At 44.2% G+C, this 21,050-nt stretch overlaps 1 protein-coding gene across 4 annotated transcripts; it reads right to left on the bottom strand.

The window, feature by feature from the left end:
• Nucleotides 1-13,910: 13,910 nt before the first annotated feature.
• On the bottom strand, nt 13,911-19,031 carry LOC139160267 (uncharacterized). 4 transcript variants are annotated; one of them, XM_070737965.1, is made up of 3 exons: nt 18,852-19,031; nt 17,376-18,067; nt 13,911-14,685 (listed from the first exon to the last, which is right to left on the bottom strand). In XM_070737965.1, exons 2-3 carry the CDS (start codon nt 18,025-18,027, stop codon nt 14,210-14,212), a joined length of 1,128 nt encoding a protein of 375 aa, XP_070594066.1. In that variant the 5' UTR covers nt 18,028-18,067; nt 18,852-19,031; the 3' UTR covers nt 13,911-14,209. The 4 variants fall into 4 exon arrangements, with proteins under 4 accessions (XP_070594066.1, XP_070594068.1, XP_070594065.1 ...); XM_070737967.1 differs by having other exon boundaries at nt 17,376-18,048; XM_070737964.1 differs by having other exon boundaries at nt 18,857-19,031.
• Between the last annotated feature and the right edge of the window lie 2,019 nt (nt 19,032-21,050).

The following is a 21,050-nucleotide window of genomic DNA, read 5'->3' as shown; positions in this document are numbered from 1 at the left end:
GCATCACAAAAACACGGAAGTCCGGAGGTGGGGTTTCCCAGCGAGGGGAGCCTCAGGGGAATCCCAGCAGCACAAAAAAGGGGGCTTCGGCTGGCAAAAGGGGTGAGTTTTGGGCTTGCACGCATTAATCGTTTTTCCATTGATTCCTGTGGGAAACATTGTTTCATCTTACAAACTTTTCACCTTACAAACCTCGTCCCGGAACCAATTAAGTTCGTAAGAGGAGGTATCACTGTACTATTCTCGCCTTAACGTTCAGTGGCTATTCTTAGTCCCTTCGTCTCCTATCCCGCTCTGGGCTGGGCTGCCTCTTGTCTCATTTTTCTTTCTGAATGTGTCCCCTCTTTCCTGGGAAACTTACCACTGCACTGTAGTCCATCACATTAATTCACCTTTGAAGCAGTGGTGGGATTCAGCCCGTTCGCACCTATTCAAGAGAATCAGTTGTCAACTTTTTAAGCAGTTCAGAGAACTGTTGGACGAAATCTTATTTTGTTTTTTTCTACTTTATGGGGCTCATCCTGTAAGGAAGGCAGGAAGGAAAAATCCTGATGTTGTTTCTAACCTAGTCTTTATTGCCCTGCTTATAGAAATTGCCTCTCTGGTTTAACCTTTATTACATTGGAACAGCTTAGGCAGTGATGGTGAACCTATGGCATGGGTGCCACAGATGGCATGCGGAGCCATATCTGCTAGCACGTGAGCCGTTGCGCTAGCTCAGCTCCAATGGGCATGTGTTGCCAGCCAGCTGATTTCTGACTCACATGGAGGCTCTGGGAGGGTGTTTTTGGCTTCCAGAGAGCCTCCAGGGGGATGGGGGAAGACGTTTCTACCCGCCCCCTGCTCCTAGAGCCTGGGGAGGGCAAAACACGACCCTACTGGGCCCATCAGAAGTTGGGAAACAGGCTGTTTCTGGACTCTGGGGACCGGGGGAAGCTTTTTCACCCTACCCAAGCATTGAATTATTTATTCGTTTGTTTGTTTTGTCCAATACACAATAATACACAATGAGGGTTATAGAGGATATAATCAGGTAGAATGTTTTAAAGGGGGAATAGAGGAGAAAATAAAGGAGTGAAATATAACTATGAGAGAATAGCAGGAAAAGATATAGGTATTGAAGAGAAGATATAGGAGATATAGGAGAGACAATAGGACAGGGGACGGTAGGCACTCTGGTGCACTTATGCACGCCCCTTACTGACCTCTTAGGGACTTGGTGAGGGTGTGGGCACTCGTGCTTATGCAATAGCGTGCATGCACGTTCTTTTGGCCCCCGAGGAAAAAAAGGTTCGCCATCACTGCCCTACGCTATGTAGGATTTTATGAGTCATTAACTGCACTTGAAATATTTATTTGCTTTAAGCATAATTTTTATTAAAATCTTTCTATAAGAATACCTTGAATCATTCCCAGAAAACACCAGCAATTGTTGATCTTTATTACAGGAATCATATTTCTATATACTACGGTGGTCAGCAGCCTAGTTGCCCTGCTTGGTAGTATTTGTAATTTCTAGACCCTTTTTAAAAAAATAGCCTCACCTGCAGCACAGTTAAGGCAGATGGTCAGCTTTGCCACGGTCCAGCTGGCTCAGGATGGGTCGCAGCTGATGCAGTGGCTTGTAACTGTGCAAACATTCTTCTTGCCAAATTTGCAAGTCCAGTGACAGATGGCGATCAAGGGGCACTTCCAGACCCCAACCTGCTCCTTCTGGGGGTTGCCACCCTGTGCAGAGCAAGCTTATCTTCAATCCCAGAGTCCTATTTGTTTCCATACCAACAGTAGCTCCGATTTGTCTGGATTGAATGTCAACTTGTTTTCTCCCATCCAGCCTACTAGCGGGGTTAAGCAACATTTAAGGCAGCGATGGGCTCCTATGGGAACGGTCAGGAACACAGTTCCGGTAGCAAAATTTGGAGCTCCACCCCAGAGCACCCAATTAGCACTGGAAGATGTTGAAACAAAATGCATAAGCCAGGCCCACAGTGTGGTAGTAAAAGTTTTGGTAGCCCATCACTGATTTAAGGTTAGATTAGATTAGATATATTGGATTTATATGCCGCCCCTCTCCGCAGACTACGTATTCTTTCCTTAAAATTTGGGTTCAGTAGAGCAGGATTTCCTCAACGTATGGGTGGTACCTACTTTGAAGACTGGATAAATTCCCCCCCAATAATTTCATGTAAAGATCTTAGTAATAAATCATTGTTTGGCGTTGAAATCTATTTGCAATCTATTTGAGTGTGTGTGCTAAATGTAGCTAAGAACAATTAAGTATATACACTGCTCAAAAAAATTAAGGGAACACTTGAAAAACAATATAACTTCAAGTACGTAATAGAATACAATAGAATATAATTTTATTGGCCAAGTATGATTGGACACACAAGGACTTTGTCTTGGTGCATATGCTCTCAGCGTACATAAAAGAAAAAGATACGTTTGTCAAGAATCATGCGGTACTACACTTAATGATTGTCATAGGGGTCAAATAAGCAATGAAGAAACAATCAATATTAATAAAAATCTTAGGATACAAGGATAAATCAAAGTTCTGTGAAATCACACTGTCCACTTAGGAAGCAATACTGATTGACAGTCAATTTCACATGCTGTTGTGTAAATGGAATAGTTGTACAAACAAAGTATTCAATGAGAATATTTCATTCATTCAGATCTAGGATGTGTTATTTGACTGTTCCCTTTATTTTTTTGAGCAGTATATATTGTTGTCCACTGTGTGGTAATCTATCTCAGTCTTTCCTTACTCAGTGTCATTTAATAATAATAATAATAATTAATAATAATTTATTAGATTTGTATGCCGCCCCTCTCCGAAGACTCAGAGCGGCTCACAACAAAGCAACAATGTAAACAAATATAAGAAATAATAAATAAATGGAAGTTATAATGGAGCATATTTGGAGAATATCAGATACCGGCAAGAGCCTAGTAAATAATTCCTGAGGTAACATTTTAGGAGTCATACTAATTGTCCTATTAAAAAATTAAAGAAGAAATAAAGAAGAAAATTAAATAGAAATAAACATCTGGGGAGAGAATGTGGTTACTTTTCAGTGTTTTTATTTAAAAAATTATTCAACGCATGCTATCAACTTTAGGAGTCAACCATGTGTAGTAATGAGGCAAGAATTCAAAATGTTTTGACATTTATAGATAGTCCTTAATTTACAACCACAATTGGAACTGTATTTTATTTTTGTCATAAATTGGATGGTTGTAATTTAAGTCATGACATGACCAGACCTAATTTTAAGAACATTTTTACCACCGTCATTAAACATATCCAACTTTCCCAGATGATTTATTTATTTTTTTGGTCAGAAATCAGCTGGGAAGGTCACAAGTTGGGATCCCATGACTGCAGAATACTGCAACTGGTCATCAATGTGGACTTAGTGTAAAATCACTCCCCCCTTGCCCCAAGGCTGTCTTAACTTGAAATCATCTTTAAATGAGTGGTTGCAGGTACAACCAGGTACCTTAGCAAGATAGTAAAATATTAGTGGTTATATTATCCTGCCCATAAAGTGTGTAAACTCTTAGAAAATTAATACTAATTGCAAAGGGTCTTTTCACCATGTCTTGTCAAATGCAATGTATTGGATATCTTGCTCAATAAAAATACAATTTCTTTTTACGGTGTTGGATTTATTTGGCTTTTGTCTCTGTTAGCTCTGATTTAGTAGTGCTCTAAATAAAGACGTTTGTACTGTATGTACTGTATCAAAAGCAGAAAGGCTTGTTCCTGCAAATATAATCTAAATGATACTGGCTGGGTGAGACAACATAATTCTGTGAGTACAGTGGGATCTCTACTTAAGAATTTAATTCATTCCGTGACCAGGTTCTTAAGTAGAAAGGTTTGTAAGTAGAAGCAATTTTTCCCATAAGAATCAATGTAAAAGCAAATAATGCGTGCAAACCCATTCGGAAAGAAATAAAAGCTCGGAATTTGGGTGGGAAGAGGAGGAAGAAGAGGAGGACAGTCGCTGCCAAAGGAAGAAGGTGAGGTGAGAGGAATAAAAAAAATCCAAAATTTTAAGGCTTTAAAAAAAAAGAGGGACTTGAAGCGGCGAGGAGCATTCGCCTCCCGTACACCCAGCACAAAGCTGCCTCCTATACACTGCGCCAGAGAGAGAAACGTAGGGGGAATGGCAGGAAACTGGCCGGGCCTTTGTACTGCTCTCAAATTTCCTGGGAAATGTTTCCGGGCTCGGGTTCTTAAGTAGAAAATGGTTCTTGAGAAGAGGCAAAAAAACCTTTAACACCTGGTTCTTATCTATAAAAGTTCTTAAGCAGAGGTGTTCTTAGGTAGAGGTACCACTGTATTTCAGAATAGCTAAATGGGGCATCAGAAATAATACCTTATTTTTTCCTCCGTACTCATGTTCCCTAATGCAATGTTTCCCAACCTTGGCAACTTGGAGATATCTGGACTTCAACTCGCTGGCTGGGGAATTCTGGGAGTTGAAGTCCAAATATCATCAAGTTGCCACGGTTGGGAAACACTGCCCTAATGGACTAAGAGGCTCTGGATGACAAACCAGACTAGGCCGCAATAAGGTTAAATGTGTGTGAGCCACTGTGGTATGGAACCCCAGCTGTTGCCTTAGCATATTTATTTAAGAAAATTTATATGGCTGCCCAACTCATTCTTAGTGACTGGGCAGCTTACAGGAATAAAATACAGAAACGATAAAAAGCCATAACCGCACACACCCTAGCGACAGCAATCAAATGAGTCATTTGATGGGTTTCCATCGTACTCTGGGTACACCCAGGGTGGGTAGCAGGCAGGATGGGGTGGAACACAGTTCCACTGGTAGAGATGAAGATGCACGCGCAGCTCCAGCTGATTGGCAGCTGTCACAGCATACAAATCCAATAAATAAAAAAATAAATAAATTATTGGTCTCGGCTCAGCTCTCCTTTTTTCCCCTGCTGCTGCTGCGTCTGTGCTCCTTGCTTTTTTCCTCTTTCTTTCCTACTGGCTTCAGATGAGCTTCCCTCTCTCCTGTCTGGCTCCCCTCCAGCCCCACCTGAGGTGCAAGCAGAAGGCGTGGGTGGAAGCGACGCTGGCAGTATTTATGCTTCTGGCAGCACCCATTCACCTAGCTACCCAGCCTGAGGTGGGGGGGCAACCCAGGAAGGAGAGTGCGGGAAACACGAAGCAAATTGTCACCCCAGCGAGCAACACTGATAAGGTTGTAAGTCAAGGACTTAGATGATCGTCCAAGCCACTCCCACCTGATCACATGGCCTGCAAGCCACTCCTACCCAGTCACATGACCATTAAGCCACACCCACAAAATAAGCCGTACCCACAGTGTGGCAGTAAAAATTTTGGCTACCCATTACTGGGTACACCCAAGCCCATTAGCAAAGCAGGACTCCAGGGCTTGTGATAGAGCAGTGATGGCGAACCTTTTCGGCAGCAAGTGCCAAAAAGGGAGCGTGTGTGCCAGGCGAGGGTTGCTATTTACCGCCGCTATCGGTACGATGCGTGCACAGCTATTGCCAGCATGAATGCATGGATGCCCCTGCAAGATTTTGCTTCCGCGCACGCATGGAACAAAATCTCACTGGGGGTGCGCACACGCATGCTAGCAACTCAGAACTGCATGAGCAGCTCCGTTTTCGCTACCGGTACACAGTGTGGCCCATAATGGCTAGCAACCCAATACTGGTGTGTGCCCTTGCTTCACACGCTCATCTAGGCCGCAACCCAGAAGAGGAGCTGCAAGGGGCATGAGGGCGCCAGAAAATGAACTTCTGGTTTCTAGCACATGCACGAGCGTTGGCCAGCTAGTCTACTGGTTACTGGCATGCATGCGCGCATGCAACGATCAGCCGGCTGCCATGCACACGCATGTCGGAAAATGGAAAACCAGCTCTGACATCACTGAATGCATGAAGGTCAGCTGACTGTTGCGTATACATGCGGGCCAAAAATCCAGAAGAGAAAAAGCAACGCCATGTGTGTCAGCTAACATGACTGGGTGCAATTTTAGGCACCTGTGCCATAGGTTCACCATCACAGTGATAAATTCTGCCGACTGGTTAGGTCCCACAGAGTTGGCCTTCTCCGGGTCCCGTCGACTAAACAATGCTGTTTGACGGGACCCAGGAGAAGAGCCTTCTCTGTGGTGGCCCCAACCCTCTGGAACCAGCTCCCCCGGAGATCAGAACTGCCCCCACCCTCCTTGCCTTTCGTAAAGTTCTTAAGACCCATCTCTGCCGTCAGGCATGGGGGAACTGAGACATCTCCCCAGGGCCTGTACAGTTTATACATGGTACGTTTGTGTGTATGCTTGCTTTTAATAATGGGGGTTTTAGTGTTTTTTAAATTATTAGATTTGTTCTTACATTGTCTTTGTTATTGTTGTGAGCCGCCCCGAGTCTATGGAGAGGGGCGGCATACAAATGTAATAAATGAATAAATAAATGAATAAATAAATGAATAAAGAAAGAAAGAAAGAAAGAAAGAAAGAAAGAAAGAAAGAGTGTAAAAAGTGTGTTTGTGTCGGGGTGTGTGATCATATCATCTGGGGAAAGGAGCCCCCATAGAGAAAGCTTTCCGTTTTGGTCTCATTATCAGCGGCTCTCAACCTTTCTGTTGTAATCATAGGTTCTTAGGTACTGAACGCTGGGATAGGACATTACCGGAGGGTGGTGTTGTAGCCTATTGGGTGCTGCATAGAATCTTTATTCCTCCTCTAAAAGAAAGGCAGCGAGTCCAGAAGAGAGACAAGTCCATGATCACGTGGAGAACAAATAAGTTGATACAAAAGTAAGAAGACATAACGCAGAATTAACTTACCATATAATGAAATGTATGTCTTACTCTAATTCTTTAGCCAATCACCAATAAACACACAACCTAACGGAAGCGCTGTAATAGAGCTTCCGTATAATGATCAACAAGGAAGTCATGAGTATTGTGGTTAGCTCTGGCCCAGCTCCTGCCCCAAGGACTGTGGAGGTGGGGGAGACATCCACATGCTGCAGGCCTGTTTTGCCCCCGGTGGAATCTGATGATGAAGGCTCCTCTGACCAAGAAGACATGAGTGACAGGGAGGAGGAGAGTGGGGCAGACAGCTCAGGAGGAGATCAATTATCTAGCTCCTCCTTGGATTCAGAACAAGAGTTAATGATTCAGCCATGCATGTGGAGAGCGATGCATAGGCAACAACTGAGAGATTATTATCAAAGAAAATGAGGCCACCTGTGGTTGGGTGCATAGTTCCCTCTAAGCTGAGCAGTGAGCAATCGCTCACTTAAAAATCATCATCAACTCAGAATTTTCCAAACCTGCCCAGGAGCCGAGAGGGAAGGAGAGAGAGAGGAAGAGAGAGAAACAGATAGAAAAAAGAGAGGAAGGAAAAGAGAAAGAAAAAGAATGGGAGTAAGGAAGAGAGAAAGAAAATCAAAATCTAGTTTGAAACTAGCTCAACTATTTAAGTGGCATTTTGTTATTGATAGAGTTGCCCTATTATGAGCTCACTCTTATAGACACACAGTACAGTATTTTATTTTGAAATTCTCTGAGGCAAAACAGGATGGGTTTTTTGTTTGTTTGTTTATTTATTTATTTATTATTTCTGTGCCGCCCAGTCCCAAAGGGACTGCCGCTCAGACACTATACTTTTCCGCCCCCCCCCCAAAAAAATTTAGAGGGAACACTGGCTGGGTGGGGCTGTGGTCATTAGTGAGGCTGCTATAAATAGCAGCCTGTGGGTTTGGCCATTGTGGAGGATTACCTGATCATTGTGTTTCATGACTGCTTTACTGACTTTGACTTTTTGGGTGCTGATTTTTCCCCGCTTTGAAACTAAACCAGTGCAAAGTGTGTTTCACTTTGTGAAAGAAGAAGGACTGTGAATTGCCTCACAGCTGCAAGCTAAGTATCTCAGAAGTGATAAGGGACTTGTACAAATTATCAGTTTGTTTGGAGACGAGTGCTCTTGGCTATACCAAAAGAGGGCTTGGTTTAAGTGAATTTTCATTATAAAGAACATTGTTTTGAATTTTCAAACGTGTGTGTGTCTGAAATTTGTACCTGTGAATTTTTGGGAGGATTCTACCAGAGAGCCCGACAGAACAATGAGGAGGTTGCCTCGTAAAACGCATGACTAGACAGCAGCTGGGGGATGGCTTATTATATGTGGCGCTCGCGGATTGGTTATTTTGTACCACATGTCATGAAAAGTGAAAAACAATAAAAGGAGCAATCCCGATTCAATCGGGGTTGTCTCACCCCGAGAAAAACTTTCTCCGTTGCCTCTTTTTGTCGCGGCAATTACGGCATGCTGTGCCTTCCTGAGGTCAACCCGCTGGTAAAGGGGCGGATCCCTTTATCTTTCTAATGCCACGACCCCTTAATAAAATTCCTCAATGTTGTGGTGACCCCCAACCATAAGACTAGCACCAAGTCTCCCAACAGAGCTTTAAGCCGATTGGCGGGAAGGCCAGAGGGACGCCCCCACTGAAAACACTTGATTGGTCAGGTTGCAAAAATATATTCCAAGGCGCCAGAATAGAAGCTTCAATTCCTAACACCATGGGAAATTTGTCTTGTCCCGTGGCCTTAGGCAACCCGTGTGAAATGGTCACTTGACCCCCAGGCTGATAGTCACTGCACTAAGGTCTCTCCTTAGGAGAGAGGGACCCATAACATTCCCTTGGCTCACTGCTTTCGTGGGTTGGGTGGGTGTGACCGCCTTTCAAATAACCCAATCCCAAGCCATGTAGGGTGTTAAAGGTGACAACCAGCAGCTTGAATTGGACTTTGAAGCAAACTTGACAGCCAGTGCAGTTCCTGCAGGAGAGTTGACACAAATGCACGTCTAGGCCTGTACAAAACCATGTGGGCTACTGCATCTTGGGCCAATTGATGCTTCCAGATACTTTTCAAGGGCAGCCTATGTAGAGGACATCACAACAGTCAAGACTGGAGGTAAGGCATGGGGACTATGAGTAGGGATTGTTGGTCCAGGAAAGGACATTATCTAACACATGGCCCACAATTGCAAATAGCAATAGCATTTAGACTTATACAGTGGTACCTTGTCATATGAACCTCTCGTCATACGAACTTTTCGAGATACAAACCTGGGGTTCGGATTTTTTTTGCCTCTTCTTATGAACTTTTTCGCCTTACGAACCCGCCACCACCGCTGGGATGCCCTGCCTCCGGACTTCCGTTGCAAGCGAAGCGCCCATTTTTGCGATCCTGGGATTCCCCTGAGGTTCCCCACCTCCGACTTCTGTGTTTCTGTGATGGTGCGATTTCGCTGAGGCTCCCCTTGCTGGGAAACCCCACCTCCGGACTTCCGTTGCCAGCCGAGCACCCGTTTTTGCGATCCTGGTATTCCCCTCCTGGGATTTCCCTACAGCATCGCAAAAACGTGGAAGTCCGGAGGTGGGGTTTCCCATGGAGGGGAGCTTCAGAGGAATCCCACCAGTGCAAAAATGGGCGCTTTGGCTTGAAAAAGGGGTAAATTTGGGGCTTGCACGCATTAATCGGTTTTCCATTGATTCCTATGGGAAACATTGTTTCGTCTTATGAAGTTTTCACCTTACGAACCTCCTCCCGGAACCAATTAAGTTCGTAAGACAAGGTATCACTGTATACCGATTCACAGTGCTTTTACAACCCTCTCTAAGCGGTTTACAGAGTCAGCATATTGCCCCCCAACAATCTGGAACCTCATTTTACCCACTTCGGAAGGATGGAAGGCTGAGTCAACCTTGAGCCTGCTGAGATTCGATCTGCCAAACTGCTGGCAGCCGGTGATCAGCAGAAGTAGCCTGCAGTACTGCACTTTAACCACTGCGCCACCGTGGCCTCCTCGACACAACTGCCACCTGCTCCTTGAGTAGGGGTCATGAGTTCAGGAGAACCTCCAGACTACACCCTACATTAGATCTGTCTGGGGTAGTGGTACCTCACCGAAGACCACAGGTGGCGATTCTCCATGAACTAAACCAGTGTTTCCCAACCTTGGCAACTTGAAGATATTTGGACTTCAACTCCCAGAATTCCCCAGCTGGCTGGGGAATTCTGGGAATTGAAGTCCAGATATCTTCAAGTTGCCAAGGTTGGGAAACACTGAACTAAACAACCTCAAACCCAGAGCCATTCCATCTTTCCAGGGTTTGGTTTTAGCCTGTTGTTCCCCATCCAGCCCTTAAGAGCCTCCAAGCACTGTAAGTGTTCTGTCTTTCACATCAGCCAGCTGGTAATTAGCCCGAAATTAAACTCAAACACAAAGGTTTCAAAAGGAACAAGAGTCTATTTATAAAAACATTTGTGAACCAAAACAACATCTTTTCCCCTCCCCAAATCCAGGTATGAGGCCAAGTTGATAAGATAAAGTCCCACACAGTTGCTTCTCAGCCAAAAGTCTACTCACAATATTAACCCCATGACCGTCCAGTACTGTATCCAGGTTTGTCAGGCAAAAACACTCTTTACAGGTTCTTCTCCTCTGGAGGCACGAACATTGCCTTCTTGCAAAGAGCACCTTCCAACTCCTCCCCCTTATATACTCTCTGGGAGTACATACCATACACAGCTGAGCTCACTTCCGCTTTCTGAGCTTTCTTAACTGCTCCTGCCGCCCCTGCATCCTTCTCACCCCTACGTTCAGGATCGGGTCCCTTATCTCCTCTTCCTCCTGCTGAGACCCTGGCAAATGCTCAGTTAGGGGCTGCAAATCCCCAGTTGGAGGTTCTACAGCCTCTGTAGGCTCCTCACACCCAGACTCTCCCTCCTCCTCCAGCTCATTGTCTGATTCCTCCGACAGCCACACAGGCTGACCATGCCCACGTGGCCCCAGCTCATCAGGTCCAAAGTCTGTTGCCAGAGGGCCTGGCTGAGAGCCAACCACAACAGCAAACATTTTGATAAATGGCATAGGGCAGTGATGGTGAACCTGTGGCATGGGTGCCACAGGTGGCATGCGGAGTCATATCAGCTGGCACACAAGCCATTGCCCTAGCTCAGCTCCAAGTACAGTGGCACCTCTACCTAAGAACGCTTCTACTTAAGAACTTTTCTAGATAAGAACCGGGTGTTCAAGATTTTTTTGCCTCTTCTTAAGAATCATTTTCTACTTAAGAACCCAAGCCCGGAAAAATTTCCCAGGAAATTTGAGAGCAGCATGAAGGCCCGGCCAGTTTCCTGCAATTCCCTCTTTAATCCTGGCTATCTCGGGCTTTTCTGGGCTGCCAGAGGAGCCTTTTGGTGGTGCTTAAGGAGAATTTTGGCAACCCAGAATGAATGGAGGGAAGCGCATGCTCCTCGCAGCCTCAGAGTCCCTCTCTTTTTTTTCTTTTAACCTTAAAGTTTTGGATTTTTTTTTATTCCCCTCACCTTCTTCCTTCGGCAGTGGCTGTCCTCCTCCTCTTCCTCCTCCTCCTCCTCCCCCCACCCAAATTCCGAGCTTTAATTTCTTTCCTAACGGGTTTGCACACATTACTTGCTTTTACATTGATTCCTATGGGAAAAATTGCTTCTAGTGTTCCCTTGACTTTCGCGGGTCCGACATTCGCGAAAAGTCTATACCACGGTTTTTCAAAAAATATTAATTAAAAAATACTTTGCGGTTTTTTTCCTCCACCATGGTTTTTCCCACCCATGATGTCATTTGCTAATAAATAATGATTGTTAATAAATAATTGTGTTAATAATTATCAGGATCATTAAGTATCATTTTCAACGGTGAGTACCAGTAATAATGGTGAGTAATAATCTAAAGGTTGTTAAGGGAATGGGAAATTGTAATTTAGGGATTTAAAGTGTTAGGAGATGTCCTGCGATTTATTTATTTATTTATTGGATTTGTATGCCGCCCCTCTCCGTAGACTCGGGGCGGCTAACAACAGTAATAAAAAACAGCATGTAAATCCAATACTAAAACAACTAAAAAACTCTTATTGTAAAACCAAACATACATACAAACAAACAAACATACCATGCATAAATTGTAAAGGCCTAGGGGGAAAGAATATCTCAGTTCCCCCAGAGGTGGTTTTTAAGGAGCTTACGAAAGGCACGGAGGGTGGGGGCAATTCTAATCTCCAGGGGGAGTTGGTTCCAGAGGGCCAGGGCCGCCACAGAGAAGGCTCTTCCCCTGGGCCCCGCCAAACGACATTGTTTTGTTGACGGGACCCAGAGAAGGCCCACTCTGTGGGACCTAAACAGTCACTGGGATTCGTGCGGCAGAAGGCGGTCTCGTAGATACCCTGGTCCGGTGCCATGAAGGGCTTTATAGGTGATGACCAACTGTTCATAGCCAAAAATAAATTACTTCCACATCTCTACTTCGCATCCCCCACGAAAGTCAAGGGAACACTGTACTTACAATCTTTTCTACTTAAGAACCTGGTCACGAAACAAATAAAGTTCTTAAGTAGAGGTACCACTGTCCATGTGTGTGCCAGCCAGCCGATTTTTGGCTTGTACAGAGACTCTGGAAGGGCGTTTTTGGCTTCCAGAGAGCATCCGGAGGGGATGGGGGAGGGCGTTTTTACCCTCCCCTGCCTCCATCTTTGGAGGGTGAAACACAAGCCTAGTGGAACCACCAGAAGTTGGGAAAGAGGCCATTTTCAGCCTCCGGAGGGCCTCTGGGGTGTTGGGGAAGGCATTCTTGCCCTCCCCAGGCATTGAATCATGAGTGTGGGCACTTGTGGATGCGCGATAGCGTGCGCCCACGTTCTTTCGGCACCCGAGGGAAAAAAGGTTTGCCATCACTGCTGTAGGGAATCCTTGACATATGACCACAACCGAACCCAATTTTTCTGTTCCTAAACAAGACAATTACTAAGTGAACTCTGCCCCCATTTTACGACTTTTCTTGGAACAGTTAAGTTAATCAAGGCAGTTCTGTTAATAACACGGTTATTAAGTGAATCTTGCTTCCCCATTGACTTTGCTGGTCAAAGGTCATAAAAAGGCGATCCCATGACCCTGGGATATTGCATCCATCGTAACGGTGACTCCATTGCCAAGCATCTAAATTCTGATCTTGTGACGATGATGACGACGCAATGATCATAAACGTGATAAACAGTCACGAGTCACTTTTTCCCCCCCAATGTCGTTGGAACATCAAAATGGTCACTAAATGTACTGTTGTAAGTCGAGGATTATCTGTACAAACAATACTCCATTGTGAAAACGTGCAAGCATTTTGTCCTCCGATACTTGCATTCGGATAAAAGTCTGTCCAGAAAATGTAGAGCCCAAATAAGCAGTCCAGCTGGATTTGGTTGCATGGGAAAGGAAGGCTCCTATCAATAAGCTACTGGAATGTCTTTTTAAAAAGTTTTTCTTCTCTTTTTCCAAACCAAACCATCTAGAACAGTGGTGCTCAACCTTTCTTATGCTGCGATCCCTTAATACAGTTCCTCATGTTGTGGTGACCCCCAGCCATAAGTCTAGCGCCAGTCCTCCCAACAGAGCTTTAAGCTGATTGGCAGGAAGGTCAGAGGGAAATCTCCACTGTAAACACCTGATTGTAAAAATATATTCCAAGGGACCACAATAAAAGCTTTAGTTCTCAACACTGGGAAATTTGTCTTTTCCCCTGGTCTTAGGCGACTCCTGTGAAATGGTGGTTTGGCCCCTTAAAGGAATCCCGACTCCCAAGTGGAGAACCACTGATCTAGATATACATTATCTTTGTTCCACAGGATGAGTAAATTGAGAGAGTAGGTAACAGGGGTGAAAGGCTCCCATTTTGTTCATGCCTGTCAGCGGTTGGAGAGCCAGTCGCGAAGGCAGTGTGAACGCTGCCATTTGGGTTCTTTTACCCTCTGTGCCTGCACGAAGCATTCTGTGCATGCGCAGAGGATAAAAGAACCCAAATGGCAGCGTTCTGGTGGGTGGGCAGAGCCTCACACTGCCTTTGCGACCGGCTCTCCGACAACGGACAGGCATGAACAAAATGGGAGCCTTTCACCCCGGTGAGGTAAATCTGGCTCAAACTCTTACTGGGCAAGATAAAATGATTATTAAAAATCCATGAATTTTTTTAATTTTATTTTAATTTAGCACTTTAAAAAGCACCTTACCCCTCCCCCTTTCATCCCTTTCCCATTCAAAATAAAATTTTTATAGTTGAAAGAAGAGACAGAAATTACTTGCTTTCCTTTGATTCCTAGAAGGCCTCAGGCCTCACTTCCTGTCTGCAGGCCGAGAGGGTGGCAACACCTTGCTAGCCACACACAAGGCCTCTGCCACAGATGCCACGGCATCGACCATTGGATGGAGAATCTCCCTGGTGCGCTGAAGCTCGGCTTCAATCATAGCGAGCTCCTTTATCCTAATCTCTCTCTCCAGCTGGTTGTCCCTAATCCTGGCCTCTCTATCCATCTGGGCCTCCCTTGCCCGGGATTCACGGTCTAATTGGGCCTCCTGTGTCCGGGCCTCTCTGTCCAGAAGCATTTCCCTCAGCACCGCTTCGCGGAAGTCCCCGGCGTTGATTTCACTCCTCTCGTGAAGAGCTTCCATGGTCTCCCAGGTCCTCCTGTAGTCGGTCATGATCTCATGCATCATCTCCTCGTGAGACCGCCTCTTCCTCTCCCGCATAGACGCCATCCTCTCTGCTGTCGTCAGGGGATGACCAAAGGACTTATCTCGCCTGCCTCTACCTATTAAGGGGGGGAATGGGTTAGATATAGAATCAAGATCATGCCAAGTGTTAATACCACTTTATAAGGCCTTGGTAAGGCCACACTTGGAATACTCATTCAGTTTTGGTCGCCACGATGCAAAAAGTATGTGGAGATGGGCTACAAAAATGGGTGGAAAGTCTTAAGCATGAAACTTATCAGGAGAGACTTCATGAATTCAATCTGTATAGTCTGGAGGACTAGTGTAGGGTTCCTCATGTTGTGGCGATCCCCAACCATTAGTGTAGTGCCAGTTCTCTCAACAGAGCTTTAAGATGATTGGCAGGAAGGTCAGTGGGACACCCCCACTGATGCCTGATTGGTTGGATTGTAAAAATATGTTCCGAGGCGCCAAAATAGAAACTTTATTTCCTAACACCATGGGAAATTTGTCTTTTCCCATGGCCTTAGGCGACCCCTGTGAAACGCTCGTTCGATCCCCAAAGGGGTCCTGATCCCCAGGTTGACAACCACTGTTATAAAAGCTTATAAATTGTAAAGGCTTATAAAGTTGTGCATTCCCATCACAGTTTGCCAAGAGAGTTAAATGAACCTGCGGTTTTTCTGATGTGTTTTTTTTAAAAAAAAAAAAGAAGGGAAAGGAGGATGAGAGTTATTTGACCAAAAAAGGTTAAAAGTAGTTGGTAAGGAGGTAAGTTAGATTTTCATTCTAGCAACCAATCAGCTGTATTTTCCTGCAGCCTCTGTTCCATTTCATCAAAAATGGTTGTGTGATAGATATATTGAGAGCCAGCTTGATGCAGTGGTTAAAGGGCTAGCCTAGAACCAGGAGACTGTGAGTTCTGGTCCCGCTTCAGGCATGAAAGCTGACTAGCCCAAAAGGTGACTTTGGGCTAGTTGTTCTCTTTCAGCCCAACCCATCTCATAGAGATGTTGTGGGGAAAAGAGGAGGGGGAAGTTTTCCAATTACTCAAACTATATCAGATTGTAGACTGCCATCGATCCCCATTCCTGGAAAATAAGAGAATCCAGCAGTCCCAGACTACTTCACTTTTGCAGCCCTGTTGCCAGGCCATCTAACTGGACATATTGGTTGAGCAGTAGATAATATTTTCTGGAAATTAGCCCCACCTTTCAAGGGTAGCAAGCAAACCATGTAAGACCCGAAGAATCAGCCTTCCTGAAATATTACAGGGAGGAGCCACTCTGGAACACGAGTGTTCAAGGGGGAAGAGGGAACCAATGAGAAGACAAATTTCCCATGGTGGTAGGGTCTAAAGCTTCTATTCTGGCGTCTTGGAACATATGTTTACAATCCGGCCAATCAGGCATTTACAGTGGGGGTGTCCCTCTGACCTTCCTGCCAATCAGCTTAAAGTTCTGTTGGGAGAATTGGTGCTAGACTTATGATTGGGGGTCACCACAGCATGAGGAACTGTATTAAGGGGTCGCGGCATTAGAAAGGTTGAGAACCACTGTTTTATAAGCTTTTAACTTAAATCTCAGACTGCACTTGACTCCCCACCTATATGAATGGTAATGTTTTTGATAATATTAGAATTATATTAATTGGATCTAGATGTATTGTCATGCTTTCTTTGATGTGTTGTGAGCCGCCCCGAGTCCTTGGAGAGGGGCAGCATACAAATCCAATAAATAAATAAATAAATAAATAATCTAATTTGGGCTCCTAATCAAGAGAAAATTCAGTTCATTTTAAAAAACAAAACAATTTAGCCAATCTCTATCTTTGTGGTATCTCAGGCACGTTCTTAGGGGGTCTCCCAACTAGCTTAAACCCAGGCTGAAAAGCTAAGGGCACCAATTGAAAAACAAAATGGTTGAACAGAAGATTAAGGAATAACTAAATAATTAAAATATAATATAGAACTAAATAACTAAAAATTTGTTAATAATAGGAAATATAAGTACAGTGATACCTCATCTTACAAACCCCTCGTCATACAAACTTTTCGAGATACACACCCAGGGCTTAAGATTTTTTTGCCTCTTCTTCCAAACTATTTTCACCTTACAAACCCAAGCCGCCGCTACTGGGATGCTCCGCCTCCGGACTTCTGTTGCCAGCGAAGCGCCCGTTTTTGCTCTGCTGGGATTCCCCTGAGGCTCCCCTCCATGGGAAACACCACCTCCGGACTTCCGTGTTTTTGCGATGCTGCAGGGGAATCCCAGCAGCGCAAAAACAGGCGCTTCGCTGGCAGCAGAAGTCCGGAGGTGGGGTTTCCCAGAGAGGGGAGCTTCAGCGAAATCGCAGCATCACAAAAACACGGAAGTCTGGAGGTGGGGTTTCCCATGGAGGGGAGCCTCAGGGAAATCCCAGCAGCGCAAAAACGGACGCTTCGGCTGGCAAAAGGGGTGAGTTTTGGGCTTGCACGCATTAATCGCTTTTCCATTGATTCCTATGGGAAACATTGTTTCATCTTACAAACATTTCACCTTACAAACCTCGTCCCGGAACCAATTAAGTTCATAAGATGAGGTATCACTGTACATATTTCTTTGTATGATATGATTTGCAAAGGTTTTTCTCCGGAAACATCTGATAAAAGTGGAGCAGTAATAGCTCCTATATTTTGTTGTATGTTTGTCGTTCTCTTATATGTATGTTGGTGTCTTGTTTGGTTTTAATTAAAAATTATAAAAGAAAAAAGAAAAACAAAATGCCATTGAAGATACTACTTGCTCACCAGTAGCAGTGTGGTGCCCATCTCCACTGCAGCCCGGAACGGATTGCCCACGAAATGGCGCTGGCTTCTCTTCAGGACTGTCCTCAGCTATGGTGGTTTCAATCACGTTGGGATCTACTACCACTGTCACTAACCCTCGTGGGATCCCCACGTTCGGTTCGTTTTCCGTGTCTGTGTCCGCCTCCATACTCGAGAGGGTGTTTGGCGGCGTCATTTGGTTGCTCTCTTCCTCAGAGGCCTGGACCTCCGCGTCTTTGGCATCCTCGCTTTTCACCGCCACCCGCACGGATCCATCCACGCCGGCCAAGCTCCGGTTGGCGGCCATATCCATGTCGCCACCAAACATTTGATCCAATTCTCGGAAGTAACGGCAAGACACAGGTTCCGTTCCAGTGTAGATCTGAGCATCTTTGGCTCTCCGGTAACTTCGCTTCAGATCCCGGGCTCGGTTCCTACACTGCGAAGCGTTGCGATCGTGACCCCTCGCTATCATCTGGGCCGAGAGATCCTCGTAGATGTCGCTGTTCGGCGGTCGGTTTTCAACCCACCTCAAAATCAGCAGTTCGCCCCAGAGGGCCAGGAAATCCCGCGTTTCCGTCTCCGACCAAATCGGAGCCCGAGGCTGCAACCGTAGTCGAGGGGTATGTGGCATCTCTGCTGATTTCTTTTTTTTCTACAAGTGGGAATTTTTTCTCCAACATAGAATAAAAAAACAATACATAAGTACAAACACTAAAACCATGCTTAAACTAAAACATATATAAACATAGAAGATTGACGGCAGAAAAAGACCTCATGGTCCATCTACTCTGCCCTTATACTATTTCCTGTATTTTATCTTAGGATGGATATATGTTTATCCCAGGCATGTTTAAATTCAGTTACTGTGGATTTACCAACCACGTCTGCTGGAAGTTTGTTCCAAGCATCTACTCCTCTTTCAGTAAAATAATATTTTCTCACATTGCTTCTGATCTTTCCCCCAACTAACCTCAGATTGTGCCTCTTGTTCTTGTGTTCACTTTCCTATTAAAAACACTTCCCTCCTGAACCTTATTTAACCCTTTAACATATTTAAATGTTCGATCATGTCCCGCCTTTCCTTTCTGTCTCCAGACTATAGAGTTCATTAAGTCTTTCCTGATAATAATAATAATAATAATAATAATAATAATAATTTATTAGATTTGTATGCCGCCCCTCTCCGAAGACTCGGGGCGGCTCACAACACGATAAAAACAGTATTATACAGGCACAAATCTAATATTAAAAAAACTAAAAACCCTATCATAATTAAAAACCATAAGTTTTATGCTTAATACCTTCCACTATTTCTGTAGCCCCTCTTTGGAAAATATTTTTTTTTCTTTTTCTATCAACCTTTTAGTGGAGGCTTATTTTCTTCCATCATAAAAAGCATTCTATAGAACTTGTGCAATATTATCAAACCTCAAAAAACAACAATCTTTTCCCCACCTTACATTGAAAAAAAAATCTCTGCTGATTCAATGCAAATTCCACAGGGCCCAAAGGATCCAGAAGCCACCTTTAGGGTAGATAATAAACCGAGGTGGCATAGAAGTGCAGGACCCAGGAAGAAAGCCAAGATGGAACCTTTTGCCTAAAGGAGCGTTCACACGAACAGTTGTTAGTCAGGAGTAGCGTCGTGGGCGGAGCTTCGCTCCAGGCTTCTTTTAGACACCGGGGAGAGCCAATCCCCGCTTGCAACGTCAGAACCACCGACCACTGAAGGAGTGCTTGTTAAGGGAAGGGTGGAAACAACCACCCCGGGAGCCAATAGACAAAGCGGGGAGGCGGAGGGCGCTACTCTCTGCAAACTGGAACCAGGAAAAGCATGGCAGCCGAGTGGATCTCAAGCGGCTCCGTGGGTCAGAGACCTGCCGAGTGAATAGGATCTTTCACGCGGTGGGGCTGCCCGGAGGGTTTAATCTCCGTTTTTCTACGTTATCTGGGTTTTCTCCAGCGTGGGAGCGAAGAGGACTTTTGCGATTTCGAATTACGATCGAACTTTATTTTGACTTTCGAAAACTCTGCGCGCGGAATCCGGCTTGGCTGCGATCTTAAGGTTTAGATCACGAGAGCTTTAAAATCGCAGCGCCAAAGGGAAAGGCTGGATTTCTGTTTCTACGTTTGGAGGGATTTAAACGGGGGGGGGGATATCTGGGAAGTGTTAAGAAAGAATGAAGGCGAGCGGAGAAAAAGAGGGGCGCTTTTTAGAACTTCGTGGAAGTAGAAAATCAGGGGTCCCCAAACTAGGCAACTTTAAGACATATGGACTTCAACTCCCAGAATTCTCCAGCCAGCATAGCTGACTGGAGAATTCTGGGAGTTGAAGTCCATAAGTCTTAAAGTTGTCAAGTTTGGATGGAGGAGACCTCTGAAGTAAATTTTTATTTTATTTTTATTTATTTATTTTGTCCAATACAAATTCAAAGTTAAGGAGAATAAAAACTTGTAGTAGTAAATATCGGAAGAGATAGAAGAAGAGAGATGAGAATAGAATACATCAATGAAGAGTAGAGGATGGATATATGGATGGGAGAAAAGATATATAAAATATAGGAGATACGTATATAAAATATGAATGCATGCGAACGCGCTGTTTCCTGCTCAGCTTTTTTCAAGCTTTATTGTGGCTAATTTTGGATGTTGACACCGTGACTATAGCCAGGTTGCCTCTAATTATCGCACTTTAAACCCCAAGAAGACCATAAAGGGATTAAGCAATGAGGAAACAATATTAATAAAAATCTTAAGGATACAAGCAACAAGTTACAATCATAACAAATGTATCTTTTTCTTTTACCTACGCTGAGAGCATATGCACCAAAGACAAATTCCTTGTGTGTCCAATCACTCTTGGCCAATAAAGAATTCTATTCTATTCTTTTATGCACGCTGAGAGCATATGCACCAAGACAAATTCCTTGTGTGTCGAGTCACTCTTGGCCAATAAAGAATTCTATAAGTGAATCAATGTATAGTATTCCCATCAGTGGTTTTTGCCAGTTTCTGACAAAAAAAGTAATAAATTGCATTTAATGTTGTTTTCATAAGTCTTTATCCACCTTGTTAATTTTGTGCTTTTAAAGAAAATACAGCTGGGCTAGATATACCATTCTATCCAGGAATCTACTAGTGTGAAGTGCTAAATGTATTTTCAAGCTTACAAGCCTAAGGTAATAGCTTCTTTCCCAGCAGCTAATATTCTTGAAGGCAGAGGTGATGCACAACACAGTAAATAGCTATCAGTACTAGAAGTTATCAATATAGAAAAATATAACTCAATACTGGGAGTCATTGATAGCCTGGTCATTCATAAAACCCAGGAATTTAACCTTAACTCATCACCATTATCATAACTTGCCAGCAGCTAATTCCACAATTTAACTACATATTATGGGGAAATGTTTCTTTTGTGTAGGAGAGAGATGGGGGTTGCTTTATATTTGATGGATGACTTTGCTGGGTTCTAATATTGGGCTTGACAGAAGAAACCTTAAATGTTCTCTATTATTTCAAATGTTTTAAAACCCTGCTTCATCTTATGTTTCTTTGTCCCAACCTAGAGATCCAGTTGCTGTTTACAGTATGTAAACTTTTGTTTAAATAGATGCTACTCCAACTCATTAATATTTTGGTTGATTTTTTTGC

The sequence above is a fragment of the Erythrolamprus reginae genome, chromosome 2 (genome assembly GCF_031021105.1).
Source record: "Erythrolamprus reginae isolate rEryReg1 chromosome 2, rEryReg1.hap1, whole genome shotgun sequence".
Lineage (NCBI taxonomy): Eukaryota > Metazoa > Chordata > Lepidosauria > Squamata > Dipsadidae > Erythrolamprus > Erythrolamprus reginae.
Note: the sequence above shows the minus strand (reverse complement) of the source record. Positions and strands in the feature narration are given on the sequence as shown.

Bases quoted from the DNA above. Each gene is read 5' to 3' on its own strand.
- LOC139160267 (XM_070737965.1), bottom strand. From the start codon at position 18,027: ATGCCACATACCCCTCGACTACGGTTGCAGCCTCGGGCTCCGATTTGG. The intron at 14,686-17,375 runs GTGAGCAAGTAG...CCCCCTTAATAG, and splicing joins TGGGCACCACACTGCTACTG to GTAGAGGCAGGCGAGATAAG.